The sequence below is a fragment of the Pleurodeles waltl genome, chromosome 11 (assembly GCF_031143425.1).
Source record: "Pleurodeles waltl isolate 20211129_DDA chromosome 11, aPleWal1.hap1.20221129, whole genome shotgun sequence".
Lineage (NCBI taxonomy): Eukaryota > Metazoa > Chordata > Amphibia > Caudata > Salamandridae > Pleurodeles > Pleurodeles waltl.
In genome coordinates this window covers 953,623,661-953,640,941 of record NC_090450.1, presented here as the reverse complement: position 1 = coordinate 953,640,941, position 17,281 = coordinate 953,623,661, and the positions used below count along the sequence as shown (strand labels likewise).

At 44.6% G+C, this 17,281-nt stretch overlaps 1 protein-coding gene across 1 annotated transcript in view; it reads left to right on the top strand.

Annotated features, from left to right (window-relative positions):
* The first annotated feature begins 303 nt into the window (after positions 1–303).
* Positions 304–17,281, top strand: part of LOC138265166 (solute carrier family 2, facilitated glucose transporter member 11-like) — a 353,929-nt gene continuing 336,951 nt past the window's right edge. Inside the window, exons 1-2 of the mRNA XM_069212714.1 lie at positions 304–396; positions 5,513–5,611. Coding sequence (XP_069068815.1) covers positions 373–396; positions 5,513–5,611 — 123 coding nt within the window. The 5' untranslated portion in view covers positions 304–372. The remainder of the gene's footprint in view (positions 397–5,512; positions 5,612–17,281) is intronic.

The window sequence follows — 17,281 nt, the reverse complement described above, 5'->3', positions numbered from 1 at the left end:
TACCTGAATGTTTCGTGACTCTTATGCTACCTGAATGTGTCGTGACTTATGACCCTCGCCCTGAATGTGCCATCACTTATGACACATACTCTGTCTCGATGTGTGGTGACTGCTGACCCTTACTCTACCTGAATTTGTTGTGACTCGTGATCTTTACTCTACCTGGATGTGTGGTGACCCTTACCCTACCTGAATATGTCGCAGCGCACCGCTCAGTGCAATGCTTAATCCGGTCTGCGTGGCTGACTGCCTCCTTTAAAGTACAACCTTGACTTTGGCCCCGCATTGTCGACAGCACAGCGGGAAGGAAAGATTCCGCAGGTGTCACTATCTTCCTCAAGCTTGGACGCGCAAAGGACCACTCGCATCTCCATGTCTTCCCTACTCCACAACCTGGTGAGTACCAAGGCTGCGTCCTGACATCGATACTACAATTAAATGCCTGAGCACATATGTTATCATTGAATAGTGAAAATAAGGACGTTCCGTGGATCAGGGAATCTGCGCTGCGTCACATCCATGGACTATTTTACCACGTGCACAGCTGTAACATGTCCTGTTGAGACTTTACTGTTTAATTACCACACAGGAGCACTACTTGTGGCGTCGTCGTGCAGTACACATTTTTGTTAAGAGCAGGCCCATATCACACTGAATATATTAGTAAGCTTGTACTTAAATTACAATGCACAACTTGCCTGGGATGCTTACGTTGACTAAGGCAATCAGAGAATTTAGGGGCAGTTTACAATTACACATAACAAAATATATTGAGAAAACATATGTTTTCCTCCGTTTGAAGACATCATTCTTGGAAAGGGACGAGTTTTCGTACATAAATATTGCCAGTTTTTTCAACGAGAAATGTACATGGTATACAAACACCAGGAGCTGTAAGTTCCGTAACACACACCAGGCGCATAAAAATAGGCCTCCGGCGCTACGCTGAGTTAGCAGAGCCCATCAGGATAGAGCCCTAGGTCTTTGTAAGGTTTACGCACGACAGGTGAGCAAAGTCCCATTTGTACCTAGGGACGTAGCTTCCAATGGCGCAGCAGGTGCAGGGGCGCACGGTTACAGAGGTCTGACGAGTCCACTGAATCCTTGTTTTTGCTGTATTTTGTAATTTAAACAGCAGCCAGAGGGCTCATGACACACTGGCTGCTCTTGCCCCCGAGTCAAGAGTTAAACGGGGCTCCCGGTGGGGATTTAAAGAGCCTTGGACTGGGAACCAAAAGAAACTCAGGAAAACTGTTCGAATCAGTCCTGACTGTTTTTTATTTCCTTGTATTCTTTCTTTCTTATTTTGTTCTACCCTTCTTTCGTTCTCTCCTTTTTTCCTTCTCCTCCTGTCATGTTATATATCTGCTCCTTTTCTGTCACTCTAGCTGTTTTCTTTAGCGCCTTCTTTCATTTCTCTCCTCACTTTATTTCCTTCCGTCCTTCCGTTTTAAGAGTTTTTATCTTCTTAAAGCAACCCCTCCATCCGTTCATGTGTTTCATTATTCCTGAGTGGTATACCCACAGGGATGGAGGTGGCTTCAGACATATGTTTACATCTCGAAAGCTATGAAGGCTGCATGTGCCTTGCAAACTCTATGATTTCTAGTGGTTAAAATTATGGGCCCAATGTATATGTGACAAAATGTATTTAGTTCGCTTGTGTGCATTGTGTCTATGCGCTGGTGTGTGTGCACCTTCCAGGAAGAGTGTACACTTGGCCATTTTCTCCAAGTACGGCAACAAATCTTGAACCGGCCATGTGTGTGTCCACGGTTCCTGCCCCAGTGTCTGTTTTTACCTACATTTGTTAATTTGTCACAGGCTGGACCAAAATATGCACTGTATGAAAATCTGCAGAGCTGTGTTGTTCAAATAGTTGAAAAATAAGCACAGCACAATAATTGCCGTGGGTTGTAAACTGATGACATCATCACACACATACAAATGATGCACTGATAGTGTGACACTAGGCGTTGCCTTACAGCACAGATGGGAGTGAGCGGTGTTTTGTATGAGTTTTGTACCCGAAGGACACCCTGGAGTACACAATTCTACATGCAGTTTCTCCAGTTTCAATTTTGCAATATGTGTAATTTTCTGGAAATTACATACATATTATCCATGGGAAAATCACAAAATTTTCAATTTGCCAATTGTAGGAAGCTGTTTCTCTCTACAGTGTACTAAAATGAAGTACACTGTGTAGAGAGTCTAATGGATCCCCAAAGATGTGCAAAGGCAGAAATAGATAGGTGTAGAGCTCTACTTGTGGTAGTGTGGGTGAGCGGCAAGGTTTATCAAGGAGTTGTGTTAAGCACTTGTACTCACAGAGGCAATAAATGAGACAGACACTCAATAAATCCGAAACCATTTTAGAAAAATAACATTTGCTTTTATATATGGTGTAAACGGAAGAACTTCATTATTTAAATATTTAAAATAAAAATACCTTTCAGTTTAAAAAATTGACACCGTACAATTTTCAGAGTCTTCAATGTTAACCTATGGAGGTAAACAAAGATGCAGTCTTGCAGGTAAGTACACAACATACAGTCTCAATCTTCAGATTTTTAGGTTAGCACTGGGCAAGGTTCAGGTTGGTACCGAGGGTGCATCCACAGAGGCGCAGGAGCAGCTAGGTGCAGAGATCAGAGTTGGAGTAAGTGCCAGTGTTAGTCAGTAAAGGCTGGGGGGGAGGGTTGATGTGTTGCTCACAGGTAAATACCAGTAGTGGCAGAGGTTGGTCTCCGGGGGTTAAGGACAGCACTGGGGAGGTGGGCGCAAGTCAACACTAAACGTACACCCTCAGGGCACGGGGGCCAGGTGCAGAGTACAAACACAGCATTGGACGCACAATGCTATCCAGTGGAGACAGGGGGTAACCACTGAAGCTCCGCTCACAGGTGAGTAAAGCAGCATCTCCTGGAGTTGAGATAAGTACAAGGGTGGCCACAAGGCAGCACCAAACTTGCACCCTCAGCGGCACAGGGGCAGCTGGGTGCAGAGTGCCAACACAGCATTAGACACCCAAGGTAATTCAACGTAGGAGATGGCTTCCAGAAGTGGGCTGCAGGCTCTGGCCTGGAGAGGTCAACCCACAACTGCCCAGGTAAGTTGAGATGACAGATGTGATAGGGACACCAACAGTTCAGCTCCTCAAGGCCCAGGAGCTCTGAGTGCAGGGGTGTCTTTAGGCATTGGAATCATCTCTGCAGGCAGGTCACGGTCTGGGGAAGCCCGTGGATTTAGGCTGCAGGCATCACTCGGGAGTCCAGCAGGGGTCAGCCCACGGTGAACTCTTGGTTGGAAGTGCCGGGGAACCTTCATTGGATGGGTGGGCCACTTGGACTCAGGCCAGGGGTATTGGGTGCAGTGGTCTTTTTCAAAGCCCTGCAGTCCTCACAAGGCTTTGGAGGTCACTGGGCTGTAGGACGGCTGTCTTCTGGGTGCAGGTTTCTTTGAAGGCCCAAGTCAGATAATGTCTTCAGTTTTCACTGCTGGCGGCAGTCAGACTCTTTTTGGTCGCAGGAATATGATTCTAGGGCTCGGGGGGCCTCCTAAATACTGAATATAGGGGCATTACAGGGAGTGCCAGGTGGTAGCCTTTAGGGTGACTACAGCCTTTCTGTGACCACTTCTGATGGGAAGTGGCATAGCCCTAACCCTACAGGCCTAATTGTTTCCATGCAAGATGGAGGAATGTAAAAAGTAGTGTCCACTTCAGCTCATCCACCTTAGAGGTGGGACTGACATGAAGTGGGCACTCCTACGAATTTACTTAATTTTCCCGTCAGTCCTGCCACCAAAAGTGGGGTCTGGAACTGGGGGTCGACCTCCTCCACCATTTGGAGAGGCCTGGGTCACATTTCAAAGTTGGCAAAGGCCTGTGAAGCTCCCCACCCTGGAATGTCCACCCTGGCTGGGAGAGGAGGTCACACCTCTGGCCAGGGCAGGCTTTTGTTCTCAGCCCTCGAGAGCACTGGCTGTCACCTCAGGGTGCCAGAACTCTGTCTAAGGTGGGTGTACTGGATTTGACCAGTCAGGGCCCACGCTAGGAGTTAGTAGGTGTTGCATGGGGCACCTCTAATGTGCCGTCTCAGTGCATGTATTAATAAATCCATCATTGGACTCAGTGAGGGTTTATTAATACAAGATGTTTTATACCAAACATCCCTATGGTCAGTGAAGCCATCATATACCTGGGGAACTCGTAGTGACCAGTGTCCAGCACATGTACTTAAAATGGCTTCACTGTTCACTTACTATGTTTGAGAATTGACAAAGACATAGCAGGGGCATATCTGCTCATGCAGGCATGCCCTCACATGTAATATAATGCACCCTAGCTTTAGGGCTGGAAGGCCTGCCAGAGGGGTGACTTACATATACTACATGCAGTATAAGTGGACATGGCACACAGGCCGTGTGCCATGACGTGTTTTAATTTTGGGACTGCGCCAAGACACGCAGCCTGCAAAGGCAGCACCGTGTGTACTTAGGTGAGAGGGTACCTGAGGGTGGCACAATCTGTGCTGCAGCCCTCAGGGGCTTTCATTTAGTACCCCATGCTCTAGGTACCACGGTGCCATTTACTAGGGACTTACAGTGGCAAATAAAAGTTTGCCAATTGAGAAGAATGACTGTGTAGATTTTGGGAACGAGATCTGGCACTGGGGACCTGTTCAGCAGGGACCCCGTGCACTTTCAGTCAAAAATCGAACAAGAAACAGGCAAAAGGTGTGTGGGGGAGGGGGCGTGACCATATCAAAAGAGGCACTTTCCTACATCCATTATTTCTGCTGGATTATATTTTGCAGGAGAATTCCACACAAAACAGGTCTGTCTTGCTGTAGTTGATATGGCTGTCCAGGAATTCCTATATGTCTTTCTGCTGTTCTCACTCTTTACATGGATTATGTGGATTTGCCGCCATGTGGGGCAAAGCCATTTTGTGCTACACTTGTGCAAACATTTCCATGCAAAAAAGACATTTGCATGCAACAGTTAATGGAGGTTGCCAGTTGTGCAGCAAGTGCCTCTTAGCTTCTTCGTGGACTTTAATTTGACACAATAGAAATAAACAATTAGAACTGCAAGAAATACTGCAGCAAAAGAAGCATCGAGGGTCAGATTTTTAAAGATTTTGCATCAGGTTTTCATCACTTTTTTTTATTCAGACCCTACGCAAAATCCTTTGTGGTATTAACGAAGTGACACAAAGGTTATTTTCATTGCTTTGTAAAAACAAAAGCAACACAAGGAAGTGCATTTTGTGTCAGGTAGGCATTGATTGGGTACTACTACGCAAGCCATAAAACAGCCACAAGTGTGGCAGCGCATGCAGAGATCAGAATTGCGCCATTTCTTTGAAGATATGGCCCAGTTTTGCTCTCTCTCTCCTGTTCATCTACTTCACCTGATGCTCTGCATTGCATGAACTCTTTGAAAATATGCTTCTGAGTACATCACTAGTTAGTGGTGTGGTGTAACTTTTTTCTCATCCTTGTAGGTTCATTACCCCAAGCTATTTCAGATGATCTTCGTGTTGGGTATTGGAGGAACGTTCCAATGTGGCATCCAAATTTCAGTACTCAGTTCCCCATCACCAGTAAGTAGAAATAGCATTAGTTTGGATGTTAAGCTGTCCATCGATATCGCTTCTGAGTTCTATATGTCTATGTCTCCCTTCATTCCTTTCCCATCCCTTGGATCAGTTTCCTTCTTACATTTCATTGATTCTGATCTATGCACAGATATAAAGATGTTGCTGTCAGGACATCCTGTTTGTTCTTTCCATTTTTTGGTGCATGAACTTACGTTATGACATGGTTGCTATCTTATTAGAACCAAATGTGTTTTTGAGATGATGTGTAGTTGGTATTTTGGTTATGTTCTGTGAGTTGGTGTAGAGGTCTGTGAGGTTTGTGGCCAGAGACCAGATTTAGTTAAACTTGCAGAGTAAGGGCATGACATTTCAGATTTTACTGTAACCAACAGAATGTCTGCCCGACCTTGGTTATTATTTTAAACCAGGGAGTTCCTTGGATTATGGTGCCAAACTTGTGTTTCATTTTTGGGTTTAGCAATGTTGCTGACTGTTAGTCCCTAGTAAGTTGTACACCACTTTAGGATGCAGTCCTTGTTTGATGCCAAGTCGAGTGCCATTATTTGGTAATTATAAATGTGTGTCTGAATTTGCAGAACCCCAAGGATCTGAGATTTGGAATATTTGTCTTCATAACAATCTGCTAAAGGCCAATTGGAGAAACTATACATCAGGGGTGACCTACGTAGGTTCCAGAGAGCCAGATACATGCCAGATTTGCGGGATTGTCATGCAATACATTGGAAAGGAAATCATTTGCATATTGTAGCACAGACCAGAGCCTCCTGGGCCTGTGATGAACCTCCCCCTCTTGTACATGAATCTCCAATCAGAAGAACACGACCCAAATGTAGAGATCTCAGAAACAAACTATGGCTGCTAAGGAATCAGGCTGATTTAGCTAGCAGGAAATTGGTGTACAATTCACCAAAATATGACGCACGTTTTACCAAAACGACAATCCTAGTAATGTGTTTATTGAAAAAGCAAGGAGAACCTTTTCACGAGAAAGGCTGTAAATAGCAGAAACACCAGAGTGCATTGGTTATCAGCATTGTGGGTGGATAACACAAAGAAGGTGGTGAAACATGAATGAGGAATGAGCCATCATACCATACAGTACAAAGATACTTACATCAGGAAGATCTGGAGACAAAAATGACATGTACATTGGACGATGGAGCAGTGCACGATTATTCAATATTCCCTTCTTGCTTGAGAAGTTGGTCTTTCGGGGCCATCTTTAGAGTAGGCAATGAGAAGGGAGGATACAAGTCATCAAGGTGCACGTCTCAACAGGTGAAAAGGCTGAGACCTTGAGAACGCACACTGAGGTTTGAGATGGCATGGTGGGTTTGGCTGGCTAAATGAAGGCTGCCACAAAACATATATTTGGCAATGATTTCGTCATGAGGGCTATAAAACATTGAAGACAAGGACACCAAGCTTGAAAAGGGCTCAGGGTTTGGCTGAAGGATGAACAGTTTGAAAAGGGGTTGGTTTTTGGCAGATAGCCAGACTGCCTGGTGTCAGTAGTATCATGTGCGAGTTTGTGTTTGATGCTAATATAGAGTCATTTTGGGAAGTTTTAATATCTTGTCCAGCTACAAGAAAGAATAAAGGAAGGCGGCTTGCAAATAGATAGTAGCTTAAATCTAACTTGCTAAGGAGGGGTGCTGAGATCACTGTTTTCACTAAACAGAAGGGAAATGTAGGGGAGGTTGTCTAATGTTTAATACCTGCTATTACATAGACAAGACAGCTTAAGTTTACTTTATGCACAATGCAGGATTCTGGTCTGTAGGGAGCTGGGTTCTGGGTGCAGTACCCAACCCCCAACTTTTTGCCAGGTGTTTACATGCATCCTCAAATGAAGTGCACTGGGTTCCTGCTAAAAAGGTCCCCAGTGCCAGTGTCCCTTCCCTAAAACAAGACACCTGGTCACTTGATCCCCACGTGATGATGCCCTTCAGCCCCCTGTAAGTCCCTAGTAAATGGTACCCTGGTACTTAGGGCATGGGTATTGCAGAGGGCCCCACAAAGCAGCAGCACAACTTGTGCCACTCTGAGGGACCCAGCACCAACCTCATGCAGACTGTAATTGCAGGCTGCGTGACAAGGTGCTCAAAAAATTGAAAACACTACATGACACACAGCCTATGTGCTATGTCCCCTTAACACTGCAGGCAATATATATATGTAGGTCCCCCCTCTAGCAGGCCTTACAGCCATAAGGCAGTGTTTATTATATTACAAGCGAGGGCATATCTGCACAAGCAGATATGCCCCTGCTATGTCATTGTCTATTCTCAGACACAGTAAGTGCACAGGGAAGTCATTTTAAATGCATGTGCTAGACACTGGTCATGGCGAGTTCCCCAGCTGTATGATGGCTTCTCTGAATACTGGGATGTTTGGTATGAAACACTCAGAATAATAAACCCTCACTGAACCCAGTGAAGAATTTATTTAAAAAATGCACCCAGAGGGCACCTTAGAGGTGCCCCCTGAAAACCTACCAACTACTAGTGTGTTGACTGATTGATCCAGACCAGTTAAGACACCACAGACGTATTTCTGGCCCCCCAAGGTGGGAGCCAGCACTATCGAGGGCCTGAGACAAAAGCCTGCACTGGGCAGAGATGTGACCTCTCCCAGGCAGGATGAACATTTCAGGACGGGGAGTTTCAAAGGCCTTGCCGCCTTGTAATGAGACCAAGGTCTCTCTAGATAGCCGATATAACCAACTCTTCTGTCCTGACTCCACTTTTGGTGGCAGCCCGGGGGGGGGAATTAGTTAAATCAGGAGGGGTATCCACTTCATGCCAGTCCCACCCCTAAGGTGGATGAGCTAAAGTGGACACTACTTTTCAAATTTATCCATCTTGTTTGGAAGGAATTGGGCCACGAGGGTTAGGGTTATGACCATTTGCCTTTCAAGAAGAAACTCCAAAGAAAAGACTGCAGCTGCTGGACCCCAGAAACCTGACACCAGAAGTGACCACTGCACCTGACGTCCACGACCCGAGGTGAAGCCAACCGATGCCAACGCAGGTCCCCATCTGCCAAGAGACTGAGTCTAGTGTGGTCTCCCCCATCTTGGACTCTCCCGAGACACCGCACAAAGGACACTACTCATCCTAAAAACAAACCCACTAGTAAACCCCCAAGGGTTGAGGATGTATGCATAGGGGGTGATTCCTCAGATGAGGATGTCCTCTTAGCCTTCAACTGCTATGTCTTGGTCGATTCTCAAACATAGTAAGTGCACAGGGAAGCCATTTTAAATGCATGTGCTGGACACTGGTCATTACGAGTTCCCAGCTACATGATGGCTTCTCTGAATCCTGGGATGTTTGGTATCAAATATCTCAGAATAATAAACCCTCACTGACCCCAGTGATGGATTTATTAAAAAATGCACACAGAGGGCACCTTGGAGGTATGGCCTGAAAACCTACCAACTACTAATGTGTTGACTGACTGGTTCTGACCAGTTCAACCACCAGTTTAAACCAGAGTCGTCTCATGGCATCAGTAGACCTGAGCCTTCTCATGGCATCAGTAGCCCTGAGCCATCTCATGGCATCAGTCGCTCCGAGCCGTCTCATGGCATCAGTAGGTATAGCTAATTCAGACTACTTCTTAGTCCTGGCCTCCTCTCTATGTTCGCTTCCTCAATAACGCACCCATATATCAACCCCATTCTCTGCCCACTCAACGTGACTTTCACACAGTTTCCTCTCTCTGACTTAGACATGGCCTTTAATTTCTCTTCTAAGATTGCAAATATTTGTATTTTCCTTCTATCACTTTTCTTACGTCACCTCTGCCTATCTTCAAGTTATCTATTATTTTGCAAATGTAAACAAACAAATTAGTCCTCTTACTCAAACTGCCAATTTATCTTGAGCGCCATCTAGCCATCCAAGCCTCACAAATTATTTAACCCCTCTTTTCTCGTTCTTCTGTCCCGATTGCCTCCCCTCTTTAACCACTTACCCTCGCTGCTTGAGCTCAGAACTGGCGTTGTAGTGCCCCACCTGCCTCATGCAACCATTGTCCTGTTTCCCAACTCCCTTTCTCCTCCAAAGCCTGGGAACAACTTGTATTCAACTGTCTTATCTTATTTCTTACCTTCACAACCTGTTACATCTTTTTCAATCATGGTTTTGAGCTCTTTGTACCACTGGAACCTCAGTCTTTCACTTTTCAAATTTTATTATCTCAACTCACCATAACCACTTCTCATCAATTCTTTTACTTCTCAACTTCACTTTACTTTCTACCCTACTTACCAAATGAATCACAGACGATATGCTTGGCTGGTTTTTCCTATGTACGTTTCTTAGGTTGCATCCCTCTCCTCACCAATCCTCCCACCTATTTCCACCCCACAAATCAGAGTCCTAGGCCCCCTGCTCCTCTTCTTTTATCCCTGGTCCTAGATGGAATTGCTTCTCCCCTGGAATCTGTAATCAATTTTTTGCTGATGACACCCAAATTGTATGTACTTTTTTAACTTTCACCCCCAATATACACACTGAATCAAGGATTTCTGATCACCCATCACTAGATGGCACCACTTCCATCATGCTGAGCGGCGGTGAAGCAAAAAACAGTGTGGACCACACCAGAGTGTGGTGAGTGTCCCCTGAGACTCAAAAATTTCAAATAAATGTAAAGCTTTGGGTAAAGGGGGGCCCTGAAGGGTGGGCTCCGGGCTACTGATGCCATAAGACAGCTCAAGGCTACTGATGCCATTAGAAGGCGCAGGGCCACTGATGCCATGAGACAGCTCTGGGCTATGCTCTGTATTGGGAGTGATCCAGCCCTTGTCCATATCAATATCAATGTGTTTATAAAGGTACAACAAATGCCATTGGGCATCTTGAGACTGGCCCTGACACGGAAGAAGGGGAATGAGTCTGAGCTATTTTTAGTGAGTAAAAAGCCAGGTTTTAAGCAGTTTCCTGAATGATAGGATATCTGAGTAGTTTTTCAGACTCCACTGGAGTGTATTCCATAACATTGGGGAATTTAGGAAGAAGCTTCTGCCTCCCCAAGATGCTCGTTTGTACCTTGGTACAGACAAACACTTGGAAGTGGCTGACCTTAAATTCTGGACAGGTATATACCAGCTAAGATCATTTTGGATGTATTTGAGAGCCGTATTATGAAGGGCTTTAAAGGTGATACAGAGAGCTTTAAATTCAGTTCTTTTCTCTATCGGTAGCCAGTGGATATCTTTGATAGCATGAGACACAGATTAATGTTTAGGAATCTTTTTCAGAAGCTGAGCGGCTGCATTCTGTAATATTTGTAGCTTTAAAAGTAGCTTTTTCCTTATGCCTAAATACAAGGCATTACAATAATCCAACCTCTCCAAGACTAAGGCAGTGATTACAGTCTTTTGGAGTTCCACAGGAATGATCTTGCAGATTTTCCTGATTAGCCTTAATGTCAGAAATATGGAAGACAATAACAAATTAATCTGATTTTCAAACAATAACTGCAGGAAGCTGGCTCTGTGTATACTATATTAACATGAGATATAGTATGCATAGAGTCCAGGGGTTCGCCAGAGGCTTAACAGATGCTAAAGTAGATAATACTAATGCTCTCTTTTGTGATAGTGTGGTCGAGCAGTTAGGCTTATCAGAAGATAGTGCAAAGCATTTGTTGTACACACACAGACAACAGAAGAAGCACACACTCAATGACTGAACTCCAGACCAATGGTTTTTATATAGCAAAAATATATTTTCTTAATTTATTTCTAGAACCACTAGATTCAAGTTGCAGCTAAGTACATTAATAAATAAGCAGTTTACGTATATATCAATAGTACTTTGAATTTTAAATGCAAAACATACCGTTTCAGAGAAATTGGCAATAATTTGTTTCAAAAAGAGACAGTGCAATTTTTGAAACAGTTCCTGGGGGAAAAAATTTAGTTCGATTTGCAGGTAAGTACAAAATGCACAGTTCCAGTCTCTGGGTTTTAGGAAGTCCACCAGTCGGGGTTCAAGTTAACCCCAAACACCCACCACCAGCAACACAGGGCCGGCTGGGTGCAGAGGTCTTTTTAGGCATCGGTTGTCTTCGTCCGGAGCTTCACGGTCAGGAGGGTCCTTGGGATTCCCGCTGCAGATATCGTCGTGGAGAGTAGGAGAGGTCCACCCAGGGTGGGCACTTGCTCGTAATCGCCTGGGGACTCTCTCTAGCTGGTTGGACCACCTGGACACGGGCCGGAGGCGTCGGGTGCAGGGTGGTCAGGACTCAAGCATCCAGGGAGGCTCTGGAGTCCCTTGTTGGAAAGTTCATTGTGGACAGTGCCGCTGTCCTCGGGAGTTCTCGGTCCTCTGTGATGCAGGGTAGTCCTCTGTAGCTTGGCAGAGGTCGCTGGTCCAGCTGGATGCGTCGCTTTCTTTGTGCAGGTTCTCTGAAACAGGAGAGAGGCCGGTAGGGCTGGGGCAAAGTCAGTTTGTGTCGTCCTTCTTCTCTGCTGGGGTTTTAGCTATGCAGTCCTTCTTTTTCTTGTGAGGTTGCCAGGAATCTGATGAACTGGGTTCAGAGGAGCCCTTAAATCCTGGATTTAGGGGCTTTACAGGGGTCAGAGGGCAGTATCCAATGGCTCCTGCCCCTGAGGGTGGCTACACCCTTTTTGCGACCACTCCGTTTGGGGGAGGGGGACACAAAACTAATCCTATTGGTCCCTGTCCTCCAAGCTAAGATGGAGGATTCTGCATGGAGGGGACAACTTCAGCTCTAGACACCTTAGGGGTGGTACCAGCTATAGTGGTCACTCCTCCATGTTTTTCCTACGTTTCCCACCGAACTTGCCACCAAAAGTGGGGCTTTGCCCGGGGACGGGCAAAGCCCATTAGCTGGAGTGCCCTGGGGCACTGTAACAGGAGGCATGAGCCTTTGAGGCTCACCGCCAGGTGTTACAGTTCCTTCAGGGGGGGGGGTGAAGCACCTCCATGCAGGGCAGGCTTTGTTTCCGGCCTCAAAGAGCACAAAGGCCCTCACCCCATGGGGTCAGAAACTTGTCTGCTAGTGGCAGGCTGGCACAGACCAGTCAGCCCTACACTAGAGGGCTGGGTAAAATACAGGGGGCATCCTAAGATGCCCTCCGCGTGCTTTTTAGAATAAATCCAACGCTGGCATCAGTGTGGGTTTATTGTGCTGAGAAGTTTGATACCAACGTTCCCAGTATTCAGTGAAGCCATTATGGAGCTGTGCAGTTTGAAATGACAGACTCCCAGACCATATACATAATATGGCCACACTGCACTTGCAACGTTCAAGAATTGACTTAGACACTGTAGGGGCATATTGCTCATGCAACTATGCACTCACCTGTGGTATAGTGCACCCTGCCTTAGGGATGTAAGGCCTGCTAGAGGGGTTACTTACCTATGCCACAGGCAGTGTTTTGTGGGCCTGGCACCCTGAGAGGGATGCCATGTCAACTTTGACTTTTTCTCCCCACCAACACACACAATCTGTAATTGCAGATTGCATGTCTTTGGTGAGGGGTCCCTTAGGGTGGCAAAACACATGCCAATTGTGGAAACAATGGTACAGTTTTAGGAAAAGAACTCTGGTGCCGGGGCCTGGTTAGTAGGATCCCAGCACATTTTCAGTCAAGTCAGCATCAATATCAGCCAAAAAGTGTGTGTGCGGGGGTGTAACTGCAACAAGGCCCAGTCTCCTACAATAACTGCTTGTCAAAAATCATCCCAAAGTTTTTTGCTTTATGCACTGGTGAAGGAGGCGAACCCAGATCCTGGGGCCACCATTTTTGATTCCAAAAGGATTTGTCCAGTCCACACAGAAGAACCTTAGTTTTACTAGAATTAAGTTTCTAACAATTCTGGGACATTCATACACTAATGTGACTGTGACAAGTAGGATTTAAATTTGTCTGCTGTTTCGTCTAAGTCACTGGAAATAGATACCACAATCTATGTATCGTCTGCGTAAGAAATAACTGAAAATCCAAAAGATTTAATCAGGCAGGCGAGGGGTGTCACATACAGATTTAAAAGATTAGGGTTTACCCTGCAGGTTAAGCAAACATAATCAGAAACAAAGACCTCCATTGCTATATGAGGTCCTCTGTCTGACAACAATGATTTAATTAGAGTAAGTGCATTTCCTCCTAGACCTAACTCTGCAAGGCGATCTATCAGAATACCTTGGTTGATGGTATCCAAAGCTGCTGAGAAGTCCAGGAGGGTCAAAGCTGCTCCTCCACCACCATCGAGGATAGATCTCAATTCCTCAGAGTCTACCAATAAATCTGTCTCCTTGCTGAGAAATTGTCTAAATCCAAATTATGTGCTATCCAGCAAAGTAGCAGTGTTGGCAGAAGACATCAGTTCAGCATTCAGTGTTTTTTCCAGTACATCAGCTGGAAAAGGGAGTCTAGAAATGGGTCTATACCTACTAGGCTACTGAGGGTCCAGATTAGCCTTTTTCACTTTTCCAAAAGGGGTAGGATGGATGCTCGCTTCCATTCCACCGGAAAGTATCCTGTAATTATTACATTGAAGATTGACCTCAGGTGTTCACTAAGAATGTCCAGCACCAGATGTACAATCTTAGGAGGATAGGGGTCGAGTAGGCTACCTGATTTAGGCCTCTATTTATACTTTTTTAGCGCCGCGTTTGCGTCATTTTTTGGCGCAAAAGCATCGCAAACTCGCAAAATTCAATTGTATTTTGTAAGTTTGCGTCGCTTTTGCGTCAAAAAGAGGCGCAAGTGCGGCGCTAAAAAAAGTATAAATACGGGCCTTAGTAGCTAGGACCAACCTATGTACCTGTTCTATACTAAGAAGGGAAAATTCATTGAATTTATGCAAGGAAATTTGTGAGCAGAGGAGCAAAGGTCGGATTTGTTGAAGGAGCATAGGGTATTGTGTAAATTGAATGCCACTTCTATTGTTTTTTTACTTAGAGGTGAATTATTGACATAATGTCTCGAGTTCAGGGTTTATATGTATTCGGCTGATGAATAAAGGCATGGCTTCTGCAGAGCGTTTATGCCAAGCAATAGGAATCATTTTGTAGACACTTGGTTGGAGACATGGTGGTTGTTGTGTGTATGATAGCATGGCCTCTGGTAGATACGGTACTAGGGGGTTGAGCATGGTCCAGGTTTTATACATGAGAATTATATCAAATGGTTGTCCATTTGTGTGAGTAGTTCTAGAGTGGATGTTCAGGAGTGAGTGTTCAAAGAGAAATTTGGCAAATGCGAATGATTGAAGTTGGTTAGCTAGTCTAGACTGAAGTCAGCATGAGCACTAAGTGATGTGGTGAGGTAGGCAATAGTGTTGGAATACACAAAGAAAGACCTGAGAGCCCCTGGTGTGAAGGAAATCACAACAAAGTGGATACATACAGGAGGGAGCTGTAGCTGTAATGCAATGGTTCGCAGAAGTAGAGAGAAGTGCAATCAGGGCTGGTTTTAGAGCTGGTAGCACCCGGAGTAACAATCTTTTTTGGTTGCACCCTCCATGACCTCCTTCCCCACGGATTCCCTCACTTCCACCCTCCAACAGTGCCCCTCATCTCTCCATAGCACCTCTCTCACATAGATTTTGTTTGTTTGATAGTGCTACTCATACCAGTGTATTGTTTCAAAGCACTTTGCACCACAGACTCATTATTCAGAGACAATGAATCATACATGTGTAAACCATTCTATAGGAAATGTTATGTAACACATTGAGCATTACAAGGTATAGGAATCACATGCCTTCCATACTAGTAGCCAGTATATTTTAAAAGTATTTGTTGTGGTGAAGCACAAACACTGGATTTAAAAAGTATCACATAGGTTGGGTTGACTTTACTAATAGGAATACATTTCTGCCCAAACAAACCTTTTTAGCAACATTAAGAAAATGAAAGACTGGAGAAATAAACACAGTGTTCCAACCTATACTATGAAGTTTGCATGCAGCTCTTTGATGACAGTTCATAGGTCACTTTGCTATATTAGTATTGTAGCTTATGAACTTCAGGTATCAAAAGCATTTCTGTGACAAAAGCAGTGACTCACTGAGCTATCCACATAAACTACAATTCGGTTATCTGCATGGTATTTTTGTTGCAGCAAGCATATTAACCCCCTATCTACTTTATGATGCGTCAAAACAGCCACTTGGCAACCCTGCATTTGTCTCCAGGAGGAACATTAATCACCAGAGTTATCTTGACATTTTTATTGTTGTCTAAAAACTGCTGGACAAATAAGAAATTCTTTAGCATATACTTTAACACCAGTAGGGTCAGCGCCGGGTGTGACTGCACTGGTCGCACCTCCCTAAAGCCGCTACTGAGTGCAGTCTTCAGATACGTATGGCCACAAAGGATTTAGGTAATAGATGGCCCACTCCTGTGCCCACTGGTTGTTGTGTGTGAAAATGTCTATATAAGTATTGATTGCTGCTGATGGGAGTGTGTCTTTTGGGTTAATTCAGGTCACAGAGATGATTGTGAAACGTAGGTGGGGGAGAGAGTCAAATAGCTCAATGATGTACGTTTTATTATAGATTGATCAAGCTCACCACAAGTAAAAGGCGATGAGGTAAGTATCTATGTAGTATTTTATCTATGTATGTTAAGTCAAGGGGGTAGAAGAGGTGTGCAGTGGGGGTTTGCGTCATCCTGAGTAGAACATTGGGTAATGGAAATGGATGAGCAAGGTATGATAATTTAGGGCAGTGAGTAACATTACTGTCCCTAAAAGCCCTGTGGTCTTGGGGAGTAGCAAAGATATGAGGAGAAAGGGCATTAAGATCAAATGAGGATTGATGTGGTGCTCCTTAGACAGGGTGCACATAAATGCCAAATCGGAGAGTCCCAGGTAACTTTGGATGAAGAAGTGGAAGCACAGACTTTCATTTAGAGTTACTCTGATGGTACATTAAGCTCTAAGAGGGTGTATTTGATTCTGCATGCACAGTTAATGTGGTTACATAAATGTTTGGAATGATTCAATTTTTTGCCTGGAACAAATATTTTGGTGGTTGAAAAAAGTACCACACATTGCTGCAGTTAATGTCCAGATATTTTCAAGCAGGTCATGCAGGAGGCAGGAAGCTGCTATAAATTTAAAATTTCACTACTAGCATATCTATTGTGCGAGGAAATGGGTGTACTATATGGTGTGGTTGTGCGACCTCACCATGTAATACACTCACCAATCCCTTTACCACCATTAGGTTTCATTTGCCAAACCTTCAGCTCAACCCTTAGTAGTTGTGACTCTGGGCACCAAGGCTTACCCAAAGGAACTTGTGTATAACATGTAAACAGCACCAAAACAATTGAAGGAAAAAATGACAATATAGCCAAGAAATCCAACACCAATTTTAACAATAGACTGTATTTGTACGTATTTTTAGACAACAAAAAAGATACACCAGAGGCTTCCAGAGATATAGAATTTACAAGGTATAGTTAATGACAGCATTTCACTCAACCACAAAAAACATTGGCAAATTCAATGAATTTTAAAATTAGAAACCTTTTGAGAAAAAAGCTGGGCAAGTTGTAATGTGGTTGGCTAGAATTACTTGGGGTGACCAACTCTGGCTGGGAGCCAGTCAGGGGGATGAGTAAGGCCCTCAGAAACAGTTACTTCCTCAGAAG